Source organism: Rhinichthys klamathensis, unplaced genomic scaffold, assembly GCF_029890125.1.
Source record: "Rhinichthys klamathensis goyatoka isolate OS25496 unplaced genomic scaffold, OSU_Roscu_1.1 h1tg000820l_1, whole genome shotgun sequence".
NCBI lineage: Eukaryota > Metazoa > Chordata > Actinopteri > Cypriniformes > Leuciscidae > Rhinichthys > Rhinichthys klamathensis.
In genome coordinates, this window is record NW_026607206.1 from 36,541 (window position 1) to 53,382 (window position 16,842).

Consider the following 16,842-nt stretch of genomic DNA (forward strand, 5'->3'; position numbering starts at 1 on the left):
CGTTTACTGTCTATGAGGCAATCGGGTGGACATGGAGGCATAAAGTCAAGGGAGAAGCCCAGAGATAGAGAGTTCATAAAAGCAACGGGACAAAATATTTCAACAACAGATTTGTTTCAGATTTCAATTCAGATTTGTCCCGGCACAGCTACTAAAAGGTCAGATTTGTCCCGGCACAGCTACTAGAAGGTCAGATTTGTCCCGGCACAGCTACTAGAAGGTCAGATTTGTCCCGGCACAGCTACTAGAAGGTCAGATCGTCGTCAAGCTCAGTTTGAGCCTGCGCAGTGCGCTTGGCTATCAGGAAGTGAGTGCCCATGTTGGGCTTCAACTGTCTCCGTTGAAATCAACGGGGTCGCTGTGTCCATTTCTTTTACTGTCTATGGTCCAGAGACTCCACCTCCAACCGGAAGAAGCATCTTAAAGTACAATCCGCTTGCCAGCCCATTCACTCTCAACAGCAGTCCATCTTCCAGCTCCTAACAATGCAATCGCCATGGAACCACTACCAGTCCCAGCCCATCTCCGTTCCCTAATTCTATCAGGTGCAACTATCGATCTTCCTTCTCTACTGACTTTCGTCCCTCTCAATGAATCCCACCGCTCGTTTGACTTAAATCGTTGATCTTACAAATTCTGTACAACCTTCAAAACGAGTTCTCACACTTTCAGAATTCTGCGTTGCTTTTGCCAGATACACAGAAGTAATTTGCACTTCATTTCCAGCCAGACGCAAGGAATTAAATGACTACCTCTCTACCATAGCAGAGCTCAGTCTCTCTTTCGGAGGTAGTAATTTTTATACATACATAAGCTTTTTTCAGCTAAATGCGCCGCCCGCATCACACACTGGAACCAGTGTCCTTACTGGGGAGCCTTGGACCTCGAACTATATAACAGAGTCTTCTTAGGCGTTCGAAGCCCTTCTTGCACCATCTGCAGGTCTATCATTCATTCTACGTTCAGAATGTCCCCAAACCAACTCAGATCTTCCAACCCATCCAGCTCCTTTCCAAGAAAAATCCACTTCATATGTCCCTCAATCAAGGAATCACCGTAACCAGATTTTTACCTCAGTTCCAGGCAGACAAGTGTGCAACAGCTTTAATTCATCACGTTGCAACAGACAACGATGCCACTTCCTCCATGTCTGTAATTTCTGTGGCGGAGCTCACGCCCGGTCTATTTGCCCTGTGCGCCGCTCCTCAGCTAACTTTAACCGTCGACATTCTTAGCGTCTAGCTAACCACTCTCCGCTCAGGTCTTTTTCTCCTAACAAAACAAGAGCCCCAGACGCCATGTTCAATTTGGCTTTCTTCCGATCACCAAATCAAAATGCTAGGTCGATGGTCGTCCCTCGCCTTCGAAACATACGTTCGTTCAGATCTGCATAACATTAGACAAGCACAGCAAACACTAGCATCCCTCTAAGTCTGGACCGCTTCTCCCTACTATTTTGCATCTCCCCGCTTACCTAGCCCCGCAGGGCGTGTATTCATCTGGATGCAGTGAGAGCTCTCCCTTTTCAGATGTGCGTGACCTACCACTCCTGGAGTGGGGTCTCCCATCTGAATCGTCGTGTGGGCTCTTCCGTTCAGATGCATCATAGGCTCTCCCGTTCGACTTGCTGCGTGGGCTCTCCCGTTTTGATTGCCGAGTGAACTCCCTATTCATACATATGGGGGGGCTCTCTCCTTCGAAACGCAGCGGGAGCTCTCCCTTTCCGAATCGAGGTGTGATCCTTTATGTTCTTAACCATGGAGGCTCTCCCGTTCGGATCGCAGTGTGGGCCCTCCTATCCGAAAAACAGGACTGGAGGTACCAAGGATCGTACGTCCCTCGAACGCGACGGGCCATTATGTCTTTATGTGATCTTCGCCCCCTGCGTCAGAAGGATGGTAGTTCTGCTTTTCCTATGTATACCGTAGGCTCCCTCTTGCTGCGTAGGGAGTTTCGCTTCAGATACTGGTGGCCCGTTTGCCTTTAGGGACGAGGACCTTCTTCCCCGTTTGTGACATCTGGAAGCCCCATGTTCTCTAACTCCATGGGGCTCCATGTCATGGATGTGGCAGGGCGTTCTCCAACCTCGTACTCAAACCTCCAGTCCCAAGATACTCCCGCAGGAGTAATTTCTGAAAGTCACTGCCGCAGCAGTGCAGCGGTGAGATGCACCCCAGTCAAATTTCCACAAGCCCATGTCGTTACACTCCACAACGAGCGCAGGCACACTCTTTCAAACACAGCTCCCGCCGGAGCTCCACTCATAGCCCCACATGGTGGGCATAGTAGGGAGACGCAGTTCCAGCCAGGAGCCCCATTAAACATATCACTGCCGCAGCAGCATCCATCCATGCTCCATCCAGCTTTCAATTTCCACTCTTTTTGGGGGGTAACATGCTTTAAGCTCTTAGGCATCCTGTATTTGATCACGTTATTCTAACTTGCTGTCCCAAATATTTATTCAACACTTTTGGGGGGTATATCAGAGCTCGAGTTGAAGCTGCTTCATCGAGCCCCTCTCTTCAGCGGACAGCAAGCCAAATAAGTTTAACCTAATATCTTAAAGATTTTATGGGCAAACAAACTCGTTAATAATAAATAAACAAAGATATAATGTGTGTGTGTGCTGTTTCAGACATTGATGAGTGTGAGACGGGCACTCATAACTGCGCAGCCGAGATGCTGTGCCAGAACTCAGCCGGGTCGTTCCGCTGCCGGCCCAGAATGCAGTGCGGCGAGGGGTTCATTCAGGACGCTCTCGGCAGCTGCATCGGTGAGAACGTTTCTGTTACGCTCTCTAACGATGTGTGTGTTCTTGTGTGTGTGACAGATATAAACGAGTGTGTGAGTGTGTAAAAGCCTGTTATGCTCTCTAACGATGTGTGTGTTCTTGTGTGTGACAGATGTAAACGAGTGTGTGAGTGTGTAAAAGCCTGTTACGCTCTCTAACGATGTGTGTGTTCATGTGTGTGACAGATGTAAACGAGTGTGTGAGTGTGTAAAAGCCTGTTACGCTCTCTAACGATGTGTGTGTTCTTGTGTGTGACAGATGTAAACGAGTGTGTGAGTGTGTAAAAGCCTGTTACGCTCTCTAACGATGTGTGTGTTCTTGTGTGTGACAGATGTAAACGAGTGTGTGAGTGTGTAAAAGCCTGTTACGCTCTCTAACGATGTGTGTGTTCTTGTGTGTGACAGATATAAACGAGTGTGTGTGTGTAAAAGCCTGTTACGCTCTCTAACGATGTGTGTGTTCTTGTGTGTGACAGATGTAAACGAGTGTGTGAGTGTGTAAAAGCCTGTTACGCTCTCTAACGATGTGTGTGTTCTTGTGTGTGACAGATGTAAACGAGTGTGTGAGTGTGTAAAAGCCTGTTACGCTCTCTAACGATGTGTGTGTTCTTGTGTGTGACAGATATAAACGAGTGTGTGAGTGTGTAAAAGCCTGTTACGCTCTCTAACGATGTGTGTTCTTGTGTGTGTGACAGATATAAACGAGTGTGTGAGTGTGTAAAAGCCTGTTACGCTCTCTAACGATGTGTGTTCTTGTGTGTGTGACAGATATAAACGAGTGTGTGAGTGTGTAAAAGCCCGTTACGCTCTCTAACGATGTGTGTGACAGATATAAACGAGTGTGTGAGTGTGTAAAAGCCTGTTACGCTCTCTAACGATGTGTGTGTTCTTGTGTGTGACAGATATAAACGAGTGTCTGAGTGTGACGGGCCCGTGTCCGGCGGGTCACATGTGCTTTAACACCGTCGGCTCCTTCACCTGCCAGAGACAGTCTGTGAACTGCGGTCGCGGATACCATCTGAACGCACAGGGAACTCGCTGCGTCGGTACACACACACGCACACACACACACACACACACACACGCACACAATCTCACACAACTGCAGATTAAACATGTTCAATTCATGACCAATCTGATCAAGTACTCAGAGAGAAAATACAATGTCAAGTAATAAATATGCTTAAATTCAAAAGAAAAACAATGAATAACATAAAAAAATATCTATTTTATATTAATGTCATGTTTATGTTATATGTAATTACTCTATAGCATATACTGTGTCACTCAGATATGCATGACATTGCATGTTTAATTCTAAACATTAGAAAAATATTTTGGGGAAAAATAACCTTAGAGTAATATACTGGTATAACTAATATTTTAATTAGTCTCATAAATAATATAATAACACCCTAAATCAAAAGGAAAAATTAATTAATAATATAATAAATAACATAATCAAAATAAATATTCTATATATAATTTTATTATAGCACACAATGTGTCACTTGTATTATAATTAGTCTTCAGTGAATAAAATAAAATATCAAATAATAAAAATGCTAGAAATCTAAGATTAACCCCCCCCCCACTAATTAATATAATAAAATAAATAATAAAATACATTTTTATTATTTAATCTTAAATTATGTTTATATATAAATAAATAAATAAATAAAACTAAATCAAAAGGAAAAATCAATGAATAACATGTATATAGAATATTTATTTTGATTATATGATTAATTATATTACATAGCACAAAATGTGTCACTAGTATTATAATTGGTCTTCAGAGAAAAAAATGTAATATCAAATAATAAAAATGCTGGAAAGATTTTCTCAAAGACTTCAAAAGAAAGAAAACACTAATTAATATACCGGTGTATATATATATATATATTACAAAGTACATTTATTATGTTTATGTAATTTTAATATAATTATATACATTTATAATGAATATAATTTAATATACAGTATATTTATACACAGAAGTCTTAAAGGTATAACTAATGTTATAGGTGAACTTTATAAGTGACTAAATAAAACATAAAATAATAAAAACCTCAAAGAAATCATCTTATTTGAGAAAAAAATCCAGCTCTCAGTTTCACCCCCAAAAATCAATAAATAATATAACAAAAAATCTAAATAATATAATATTACATAGAACATACTTGTCACTATGACATTATGGAAATAAAATGGGTTGTGAATGCCATATTTTGCTAGGTTTGAGAGTTTCCCACTGATAAAGTTAGTCTGTCTCTTTAAGAGCTGAATATGAGCTCTGATGATGACTCTCGCCTCAGATATCGACGAGTGTGCGGGTCCTGATAACTCCTGTGACAGTCACGGCTGTATTAATCTGTTGGGCTCGTACCGATGCGAGTGCAGGTCCGGCTTCATCTTCAACAGCATTACCAGATCCTGTGAAGGTCAGTGGTTAAGAGGTCAAAGGTTGTAGGTTCAAACCCACACCAGGGTTCATGCATTTGAATTTATTTGTTGATCTGTGTTCAGTATTTCTTTCTTTTGAACATCAGACATAAATGTGGAATAAATAAATTAAATGTACAGACTCTGCGTTAACTTTAATTTGTCATATCTGAGTACAAAAAAGTCTCAAAGTACATTTCCAACTCTTTTTAAATGCAACATTTTCACTGAATAAAATAATTAGAAATAGAATTATATATATATATATATTTTTTTTGTAAATTAAATAATATATAATTTTAATTAAATTATAAATCATATATAAAACATTATTATTGAATTTAAATAATTCAAATATAATTAAATATATTAATTATTTTATTATTATTATATTATAATTATTTAAAATAATTATATATATATATATATATATTGTAATTAATTAATTATATATATATAATTTAAATAATTAACAAAATATTAATTAAATAATCTAATTATATATATATTATTTAATTATATTAATTATAATTATTAATGATAATTATTATAATTGTTTAAAATATGTCAAGTATATATATATATATATATATATATATATACTTGAAATATTTTAAACAATTACATATATATATATATATATATATTTTAATTAAATATATTGATCATTAAATATAATTAAATATTATATTAATTTAATAATATTATATATATTTTCTTTTTATTAAATTATACTTATTATAATTTGTAATTTAAAATATTTCAAGTGTGTGTATATATATATATATATATATATACAATTTTATTTAAATAATTAAAATATAGTACATTTTATATTTTATTTATATATAATTATTTATTAAATTAAACAATATACTATTTAATTTTAGACTATTAAAAATATAATTAATCATTAATTAATTTGTATAATATAATTATTTTAAAAATTATATGTATGTATATATCTATATATATCTATATATATATATATATATTTTAGCATTAGCATTATTATTTTAATGAACCTTTTGCTTGACCCCCATTGATCTAAATGCCGTATTCCTTTCTCCTGAACATCAGACATCAACGAGTGCAGGAACTATCCGGGCCGACTCTGTAAACACAAGTGTGAAAACATCCTGGGCTCCTACAAGTGCAGCTGCACCACCGGCTTCAAGCTGGCCAGCGACGCCAGGAACTGCGAAGGTACCGCAAAACCCTTAGAACTAAAGGCCCGTTCACACCAAGGACGATAACGATAACGATATACTTTTAAAAATCTTTCTCAATATTAAAGAGTAGTAGTCACACCACAGCTATAATGATAACGCTTTCGTTCCGGATCACTTTTGGAACATTTTTTTCCAGTTGTTGAACGACAAACACTGACAGCCAATCAGAATCCATTCTAATTACCGGGCATTACTCGCGCATTTAAAATGGCAGACGACATTGAGGGGAAGTTAATCACGGAGGTCCAGATAAATCCACCATTGTTTGACAAGTCAAGCCACTTTTCAAGAAAATGGAAAACAATCGTTCATCCCTCCTCTGAATAAACGGTGAGAAGTTTTGCCTCAGGTTTCCAGCGCTCGTTTCAACAACACTGTCTTGCTTCCTTCGAAGTTGCGGTGAAAAAGACTGTGTTGTTTTTATTCCACTATATTGACTAAATTCACTGTTAGATTATCAGCTCGATTACACGCTTCCCTCAAAACACAGCATGCTGAGGACATCTGCTGGTTAAAGCCGCGTAAACGCAACGAGAACAGCAGAAACATGTTCGATGACGTTGTACACACTTTGAAACCACAGCGCGAGCTTAGAATAAACAGACCGTTATCATTCGTTAAGTGTGTGCGCAAATATAGTTACCGTTCTTGGTGTGAACGGGCCTTAATAATCAGCTCAGTCAGCCTTGGTTCATTCCCTGGCCTGTCGTTTATCCACAGACCTCGACGAGTGCGAGAGCGGCCCCTGCAGTCAGGAGTGCGCCAATGTTTACGGGTCCTATCAGTGTTACTGTCGCCGTGGTTACCAGCTGAGTGATGTGGACGGGATCACCTGTGAAGGTGAGTGTCTGAGACTGTCCCTGCGTCTCAATGTCCACACTATCCATCCTAAACAGTGTGTGAGATTAGAATAAGTGTGTCCCAAAGCATATACACTCACCGGCCACTTTATTAGGTACACCTGTCCAACTGCTCGTTAACACTTAATTTCTAAGCAGCCAATCACATGGCGGCAACTCAGTGCATTTAGGCATGTAGACATGGTCAAGACAATCTCCTGCAGTTCAAACCGAGCATCAGTATGGGGAAGAAAGGTGATTTGAGTGACTTTGAACGTGGCATGATTGTTGGTGCCAGAAGGGCTGGTCTGAGTATTTCAGAAACTGCTAATCTACTGGGATTTTCACGCACAACCATCTCTAGGGTTTACAGAGAATGGTCCGAAAAAGAAAAAACATCCAGTGAGCGGCAGTTCTGTGGGCGGAAATGCCTTGTTGATGCCAGAGGTCAGAGGAGAATGGCCAGACTGGTTCGGGGTGATAGAAGGGCAACAGTGACTGAAATAACCACTCGTTACAACCGAGGTATGCAGCAAAGCATTTGTGAAGCCACAACACGCACAACCTTGAGGCGGATGGGCTACAACAGCAGAAGACTCCACCGGGTACCACTCATCTCCACTACAAATAGGAAAAAGAGGCTACAATTTGCAAGAGCTCACCAAAATTGAACAGTTGAAGACTGGAAAAATGTTGCCTGGTCTGATGAGTCTCGATTTCTGTTGAGACATTCAGATGGTAGAGTCAGAATTTGGCGTAAACAGAATGAGAACATGGAACCATCATGCCTTGTTACCACTGTGCAGGCTGGTGGTGGTGGTGTAATGGTGTGGGGGATGTTTTCCTGGCACACTTTAGGCCCCTTAGTGCCAATTGGGCATCGTTTAAATGTCACGGCCTACCTGAGCATTGTTTCTGACCATGTCCATCCCTTTATGGCCACCATGTACCCATCCTCTGATGGCTACTTCCACCATGTCACAAAGCTCTAATCATTTCAAATTGGTTTCTTGAACATGACAATGAGTTCACTGTACTAAAATGGCCTCCACAGTCACCAGATCTCAACCCAATAGAGCATCTTTGGGATGTGGTGGAACGGGAGATTTGCATCATGGATGTGCAGCCGACAAATCTGCGGCAACTGTGTGATGCCATCATGTCAATATGGACCAAACTCCCTGAGGAATGCTTCCAGCACCTTGTTGAATCTATGCCACGAAGAATTGAGGCAGTTCTGAAGGCAAAAGGGGGTCCAACCCGTTACTAGCATGGGGTACCTAATAAAGTGGCCGGTGAGTGTATGTTGAAAAGATCTACTATTCTAGATCTACTATATATGATTGACAGGTCAGTTTACGGTGACAGGATGATCGACAGGTCAGTTTACGGTGACAGGATGATTGACAGGTCAGTTTACGGTGACAGGATAATTGACAGGTCAGTTTACGGTGACAGGATGATTGACAGGTCAGTTTACGGTGACAGGATGATTGACAGGTCAGTTTACGGTGACAGGATGATTGACAGGATGATTGACAGGTCAGTTTACGGTGACAGGATGATTGACAGGTCAGTTTACGGTGACAGGATGATTGACAGGTCAGTTTACGGTGACAGGATGATCGACAGGCTAGTTTACGGTGACAGGATGATTGACAGGTCAGTTTACTGTGACAGGATGATTGACAGGCCAGTTTACGGTGACAGGATGATTGACAGGCCAGTTTACGGTGACAGGATGATTGACAGGTCAGTTTACGGTGACAGGATAATTGACAGGTCAGTTTACGGTGACAGGATGATTGACAGGTCAGCTTGTGTCCGCTTGTGTACTCACTCAAAAGTATGTATTTTTTCTTCACAAAAAGAGTACATACTTTTAGGGCGTAGTATAAGTAGGCGAATTGAGAAACAAGTGAAGTATTTATGAGTGAGTCATTGAATCATTCACTCAAGAGATTTGTTCAAAAACACTGATTCACCCAGTAATGAAACAGGTGAAGTCTTTTTGAGTGAGTACATACTTATATTATAAGCAGTGTTGGTCAAGTTACTTGGAAATAGTAATTAGTTACTGATTACTGATTACTTCTCCAAAAAAGTAATCCAGTTACTTTACTGATTACTTATTTTCAAAAGTAATTAGTTACTTTACTAGTTACTTTACTAAGTTACTTTTCAAACACATGATGCACGACCTGAATACGCTAAAGCAATAGACCTTTCAGCCTAATTCTATTCTTTCTGCATGTTCCATCATCAAAATGTAATCAAATGAAACATTCTCTTTTTTTAAACTTATTTTATTATTTCAATATTTTAACTTTATGCACATTGCAAGCAAAAAATTCAATTAAATGCAATAGTCTCAGACTAGAAGAAAATTGTTGAACATTTAAACCTATTTTCTGCACATTCCACCATATTTTAATGAAATAAAGAAAGTCCTTCTTCTGTTAACTTAAATTTCTACATATTCCAGCATATAAAATAAATGTATTTTTTGTAAAATCCTTCATTTGAAAAGATGTAAAAATACAGCAATAAAATCATTTAAAATGAAAGTCGCTCCTGACTGTATTACAAATGATTAACACTTACGTCTTTTAACAGTAAAGTGCAGAGAGGAGTAAAAATTAGTTGATTAAAACAGAAAATGCTGCTGCATGCCACATTTTGGCTTCACGTTTTTTGTTTTCTTTCGGAGTGAAACAGTGGTTATATATTATATCCCATCAGCATGTAGGTAGCCGCTGCGGTCATGTCAGTTGGGTGTTCAGGCCAGGGTTTTTTTCAGTAGGGTTTCACATTCCTGTTTCACGTTCCTGTACCGGCTTGCTGCGTTAGTTAACCGTGTAAAACTGTCTCTTGACATATGCTTGCTCAGATTTGAGGTAGAATTTTGACATTCTCCAACGGGGGTCCTGTTTCTAGATCAGGATGCTCTCTCTGCACATGCAAGGTCTCTCGCGTTTGCTCTCTCTCTCTGTCCGTGTGCGCGCTACATGGAGCACAGTCTCTGTCTCGCATGCACGCTCGCTCTAAATTCCGGGAGATTTTAACTAATTTGCGGTGTAAGTCAATAACAAATGTGGCTCAACAGTTAGATTTATAGATAAACTCATCTTTCAGGCGTTTGACCGAAGGGGTTGACACTTCAGCGCGAGAAATCGGGGGTGTGCGTGTGAGCGAGCGTGTGTGAGAGTTGGCAGCTCTGCTGCTCTCTCCCTCGTTCTAGTCGTCTCTCACTGATGTCGCGGCGCTCATACATCATTTGTTATTCACGCACGACTCATGTCACGAGACAGTCTCACGACACTAAACAAAATCACGGTTAACTAACGCAGTAACGCAGACTGTTTACGGGGAAGTAACAGTAATCTAATTACTATTTTTTCAATTGTAATCCCTTACTTTACTCGTTACTCGAAAAAAGTAATCAGATTACAGTAACGCGTTACTTCTAACGCGTTACTGCCCATCACTGATTATAAGCGTATTATAAGTAATAAGTAGGTGAATTGAGACAGAGCACGCACAGGGCTCATGTTTGCTGTCAGACTCCATCATTCATACAGTGTGTTTCAATCTCCAGACATCGACGAGTGTGCGCTGCCCACCGGTGGACACATCTGCTCTTACCGATGCCACAACACACCGGGAAGCTTTCACTGCACGTGTCCCGCCACCGGATACACACTCGCTCCCAACGGACGCAGCTGCCAGGGTCAGGAACACACTCTTATCAGGAGCCCAGTGTTCATATACTGTCGCACAATACAGGAATCAGTAACACTTTACAACTGGGTTCATTAGTTAAAATTAGATAGTAATATTTATAACACAGTGATTTGTAATAATGGTTTACAGTACAATACGTTTTCAAGATTTAGCGAACTAACATGAACATGAACACTTTTATTAACTAAAATTAAGAAATGTTCATGAATGAAGTATTGTTCGTTACTACTAATGTTAACAAATGAGACCTTATTGTAAAGTGTCACCATTATAATCCAACAAACAAGACAACGTTTCATTAGTTAACATTATTTAATGTATTAACTATGAGCAATACATTTGTTACAGTGTTTATTAATCTTTGTTAATGTTAGTTCATAAAAATCCAGCTGTTCATTGTTTGTTCATGTTAGTTCACGGTGCATTAACTAATGCTAACTAATACAACCTTTGATTTCAATAACGTATTAGTAAATGTTGAAATTAACATGAACAAAGATTAATAAATGCTGTAGAAGTATTGTTCATTCTTAGTTCATGTTAACTTATGTATTTACCTAGGGTTATATACAAATTACATAATAAATAAATAAACATTAAATAATAATATTAAATAAATAATAATATTAAAGATGTATTTATTATAAATAATATTGAATAAGTAACAAATTATAATAATAATAAATTAAATTATATTTTATATATATTTATATGATATATGTCAGCTATATATATATATATACCTAAAAATGTTAATTTAATTTAAATAATTGAAAATAAACATGCAATAGGTATACTATGTTCTTTAATAAATAATATTATAAAAAATATTATTTAAATATTATATTTAATTTAATTAATATATATATATAAAAATATTTATATGTTTTTATATGTTTATTTTTATTCAGTTTTAGTAACCCTGAGTGTCAGAATTCATAAAAAATTGGTATTTTCAATTTCACACATAACGTGCATCATTTGTCATATTACACCGCTTTATGCTGTGGCAAAAGCCCTTAAAGTGACAGTTCACCCAAAAATGATAATTCTGTCAGTAATTACTCGCCCTCGTGTCGTTCCAAACCTATAAGATCTTCAGAACACAAATGAGGATATTTTTGATGAAATCTGAGATATTTCTGTTTCTCCATTGATAAGCAACTACCACTTTAATGCTTCAAAAACGTTATAAAGTGATCGTAAAACTAATCCATATGAATTATTCTGATGAGACACAATCCGCTTTATATGATGAATGACAATCAGGGTGAGTAATTAATGACAGAATTTTCATTTTTGGGTGAACTATCCCTTTAAATATGGTCAAATCACTGTAAATAAAGTGTTTTATTTAAACATAATCATCAAGACCAACACTAATACTGATGTTCCCGAGCAGATATCGATGAGTGTGTGACCGGGACTCACGCCTGCACAGAATCCCAGAGCTGCTTCAACATCCAGGGTGGATATAAATGCCTGAGCTTCGACTGTCCGGCGAACTACAGGCGCTCGGGAGACACGTGAGTGACCAAAGCAGAACCAGAACAACTCTGACCAGTTTACAACAGAAAAAGGACATTCAACAAATGCAGGGTGGAGATTGATTTTATGCTGTAGGAATTTAATCCATTTATGCATTTGGCAGACGCTTTTATCCAAAGCGACTTGCATTGCATTTCAAGGTACACATTTACATTCTTGCTTTCCCTGGGAATCGATCCCATGACCTTGGCGTTGCAAGCGCCAACTGAGCTACAGCAAAGCATAATAACCCAATTTTGAATTTCCGTTAACTTTAATATTTGTCATATCTGAGGGTCGGTTTCCAAATCTTTCCACTGAATACGAAAAAAAGAAAAAGAAAAAGAAAAAAGGAAATTTTATACAAACATTTAATAATAAATAAATATTGAAATAATAATATTACAAATAATAAGGAATAATTCATATATATATATAAAATATAATTTTCTTTTATTTATGACTATTTCAATTTATTTGAAGTAATTATATAAAAAATAATATGTGAACTATATATATATATATATCAAATCAATTAATTGGGATTAATCGCATCTAACAAAAGTTTGTAAATATTTGTATATTTATATTTGACAGCACTAAAACTTGTACTTTTTAAAATGTAAATTATATATATATTATTTAATTTAAATAATTAAAAATAAACATTTCCACTGAACATGAACAAATAAAAAATATAAAACAAAATATACGGTCTAGAAACAAAACAACAAATAAATAAATAATACAAAATTATGCAAATATTAGTGCATATATATCTTAAAGGAGTTGATGTACAGCTCAGATGTTGCAGGAAGGCATGAATATCAGAACTGGGTTCCTCACAGATCTGCTGATCACCCTGTGCATGAGCGCAATGCATGAACTGTGCACAACGTGTCATTAATACCATTAATATCCCCTACCGATAAGAGCGCAACCGTTCCGGAAGTATTTTTTCTCATTCATTTTCTCCCCCAAAAAACGTTTCAATACAAATTGAACCATGCCGGCTTGATCCGAGATCTCTGTGTAGAAAAGAAATGGGATTTTTTCCTTCCGGCTGTTGCGCTCTATTAGAGTTGTCTCGGTCTGTGCACTCCAAAAAAAAACTGCTGGGTTGTTTCAACCCAACTTTGGGTCAGATATGGACGAACAAACCCAACCGTTGGGTTAAAAAAATTTACATTAAATTTTTAACCCAAACGTTTGGGTTAGTCCTCATTTGACCGAAAATTGGGTTAAATTTAAATAAATAAAAAATTGGGTTAAAACAACCCAGCATTTTTTAGAGTGTGATGTCACTGTGAATGCTCCTCCCCCCTCAAACAAACCCCTCCCCCTAAAATCACACACTCCTCCGCATGTCGTGCACCGTTCTAACCCCTCTTTCTCTTCTCTCTTTCCCCACGTGTTTCTCTCCATCTCCCCTTCGCAGTCGCTGTGAGCGCTTGCCTTGTAATCTGACTAGCGAGTGCCTGGCCTTGCCTGTGAGAATTACCTACTACCACCTGACATTCCCCACCAAAATCCCCATTCCCACCAACATCTTCCGCATGGGCCCGTCCAACTCGGCGCTCGGGGACGACATCGAGGTGGCCATCGTGGACGGGAACCAGGGAGGCTTCTTCTCCGCCAAACGCGTGGATCACGGGGGCGTGTTGGTGGTTCAGAAACCCATCACGCTTCCTCAGGACTTTGAAATCTCTCTGGAGATGAAACTGAGGCGATTCGGACACCTTAGCGTTTACCTCTTCAAGATACGCTTGTTTGTAACCCCCGACGAGCTGAGCAACGCCATCACTGAATGAAACCAGTGTTTTATTAGCGCAGTGCTTCATTAAAGGTGCAGTGTGTAATATTTAGGAGGATCTGTTGACAGAAATGCAATATCATATACATAACTATATTTTACTTAATGAACCATTATGTTTTTATTAGCTTAGATGAGCATTTCTCTCTACACACACCGCGGGTCGCCTTATTGACATGTTTCTACGGTGGCCCTGAGCGGACAAATGCGTTTCGTCACTATGTTGTTCTTCGTGTAAAGAAGCTATAGCTAAAGTCAGCGAATAAAACACTGACACGATGATGAACAAGTATCAATAATATTCGCAATAACATATCGTTTTAGTGAATTATCAAGTAAAACTAATTTCTTAATTTATCTTTGTAAAGAATCCTAATTGCTTAACTGGCTACTCTCTGCTGTCTCAGACGACGACATCACTTCCTGTCGGCCACCTTAACTTCTGTTGGGTGCATTTCACAACCTCACCACTAGATGCTGCTAAATATTACACACTGCACCTTTAAAGTAGATGCTCCGATGAGCCTCTGGTATCTTGTCTAATGTTGCCTTCAAGTCCTTCTGGAAACCTCCCCTATTTTAATTACGACGTGATCAAGTGTTTTTAATAAAAATATTATAGTATATAAATAATATTAAGATAACACTGATACTGATTTGCCTCAGACATGAAAATCCATTTTTTCACTACTAATTGACCATTCGCTAAGCTCCGCCTCCCTCTTGGTTACTGTTGCTAACTCAGACATGCTTTGCAGAACATTTAAAAACAATAAACTGGAGAGTTCCGTGATAAATACATCATAAAAAGAGCTGAATATTACATTACATATAATATGTGTGCCTAAAGTGGTAAAAAAAATTCACACATTAAAAAAAAATATTTTCAGTGAGGAAAATATGCACATAACATGGTAGAAAAATTGCAATGAATTAAAAAAATGTATTTGCAGTTAAATATGAACATAATATGGTTAAAAATTTCACAAATTAAAATGTATTAGCAGTAAAATATGCACATAAACTGGTAAATAGTTCACAAATAAAAAGGTATTTGCAGTAAATTATGCACAATAAACGGGTAAAAAAAATTCACATATTAAAATATATTTGCAGTAAAATATCCACAAACTGGTGAAAAAATCCCAATAAATTAGTTTTTTTATTTGCTATAGATTATGCACATAAAGTGGTAAAATAAAATTACAATACATTTTTTAGAAAGTATTTGCAATAAATTATGCACATAAAGTGGTAAAGAAATCATAATACATTTTTAAAAATGTATTTGCAATAGATTATGCACATAAAGTGGTAACAAATCACAATAATAAAAAAATAATTGTATTAAAATATGCACATAAATGGTAGAAATGAATACTGAAGTGAAGTGACATTTAAAATAATTATATTATTACACAGTAAAAAATATATGTGCTGTGTTACAGTGCAGCATATTATCAGTTAAAAAGGCTTGTCTGATAATATGCTGTACAGTAACAGGTAAGGTTCGTTCATTACGTTTAGGTAAAGGACACTCTGTTCTGGCGTTCACGAGCACTCATATGATCAACCCATGAAGACTTGAAGGCAACATTATTCTCTACTTTTGTGTAACGATAGATACTGCAGAAAGCAAAGTTCCTCAGGTGTCTAATAATGGGAATATATGACCTGAGATGATGTTCTTCATGTATCAAAACTGCTGTTCATTATGTACTCTAGTCTATGACTGTATATGAAACTACTTTCAAACTGTGATCAGACGTGAGACTTGAATCAAACGTCTGTATGTTATAGGCCACTAGGTGGCGCTGTTAGGCAAAGCAAATCACAACTGGTGTCAAAATCATTTTTATTATTATATTCTATTATTTTTTAGTCTATTCTTTTCTAATAAAATTGTACGTACTTTAGCATTCTTGTATTTTATTTAAAAAATATATGTTTGGCTTTAAATATTTTTTTTTTTTATGATACAGTGGAGACATGACATGGAAAGTGGGAACGGCGGTTGGAAAATTACCACACACGTCATGTGCACTAGCCACCCTGACGCGATTTTATTAACATTTAATTAGTCATGTAGGAAGCATCCATTAATCATTGAAGTGGTTAGCTGGATAATTAGCCAGGCATTTGAACCCTTTAGCCTGTATTTAAAGGATACATTAGCCGCTAATCCACCAACATACACACAGAAACAGACGGAGCGATCTGATGACGTCGATCTTTGAAGAGAGATCTGAAAGATGCTAACGGCTAGCCAGGGTAAATATTGTTAGCTAAAACTAAAACACCATTTGCATTAGGCTACTTGAAATAAAATAAAAATTCAGCTAGTTGACCAGACAACATTTCCCATTGTCCTTTGGCTTGAGCTGAAGTACTAAAAAACTACAACAAAATAAACTAAAACTTAATAAAACCTATATAGACCATTTTTTTTAAA

General features: G+C 37.5%; 1 protein-coding gene across 3 annotated transcripts in view; it reads left to right on the plus strand.

Moving 5' to 3' along the window:
- Positions 1–16,842, plus strand: part of fbln1 (fibulin 1) — a 67,585-nt gene that overhangs the window by 22,492 nt on the left and 28,251 nt on the right. For 2 of the 3 annotated variants that reach the window (XM_056243650.1, XM_056243649.1), the window contains exons 8-14: positions 2,636–2,773; positions 3,693–3,836; positions 5,109–5,234; positions 6,316–6,441; positions 7,188–7,307; positions 10,905–11,036; positions 12,453–12,576. In XM_056243650.1, the coding sequence (XP_056099625.1) occupies positions 2,636–2,773; positions 3,693–3,836; positions 5,109–5,234; positions 6,316–6,441; positions 7,188–7,307; positions 10,905–11,036; positions 12,453–12,576 (910 nt within the window). Of the gene's footprint in view, positions 1–2,635; positions 2,774–3,692; positions 3,837–5,108; positions 5,235–6,315; positions 6,442–7,187; positions 7,308–10,904; positions 11,037–12,452; positions 12,577–14,015; positions 14,485–16,842 lie in introns of those variants that run through there. The other variant, XM_056243651.1, reaches the window with a different exon arrangement.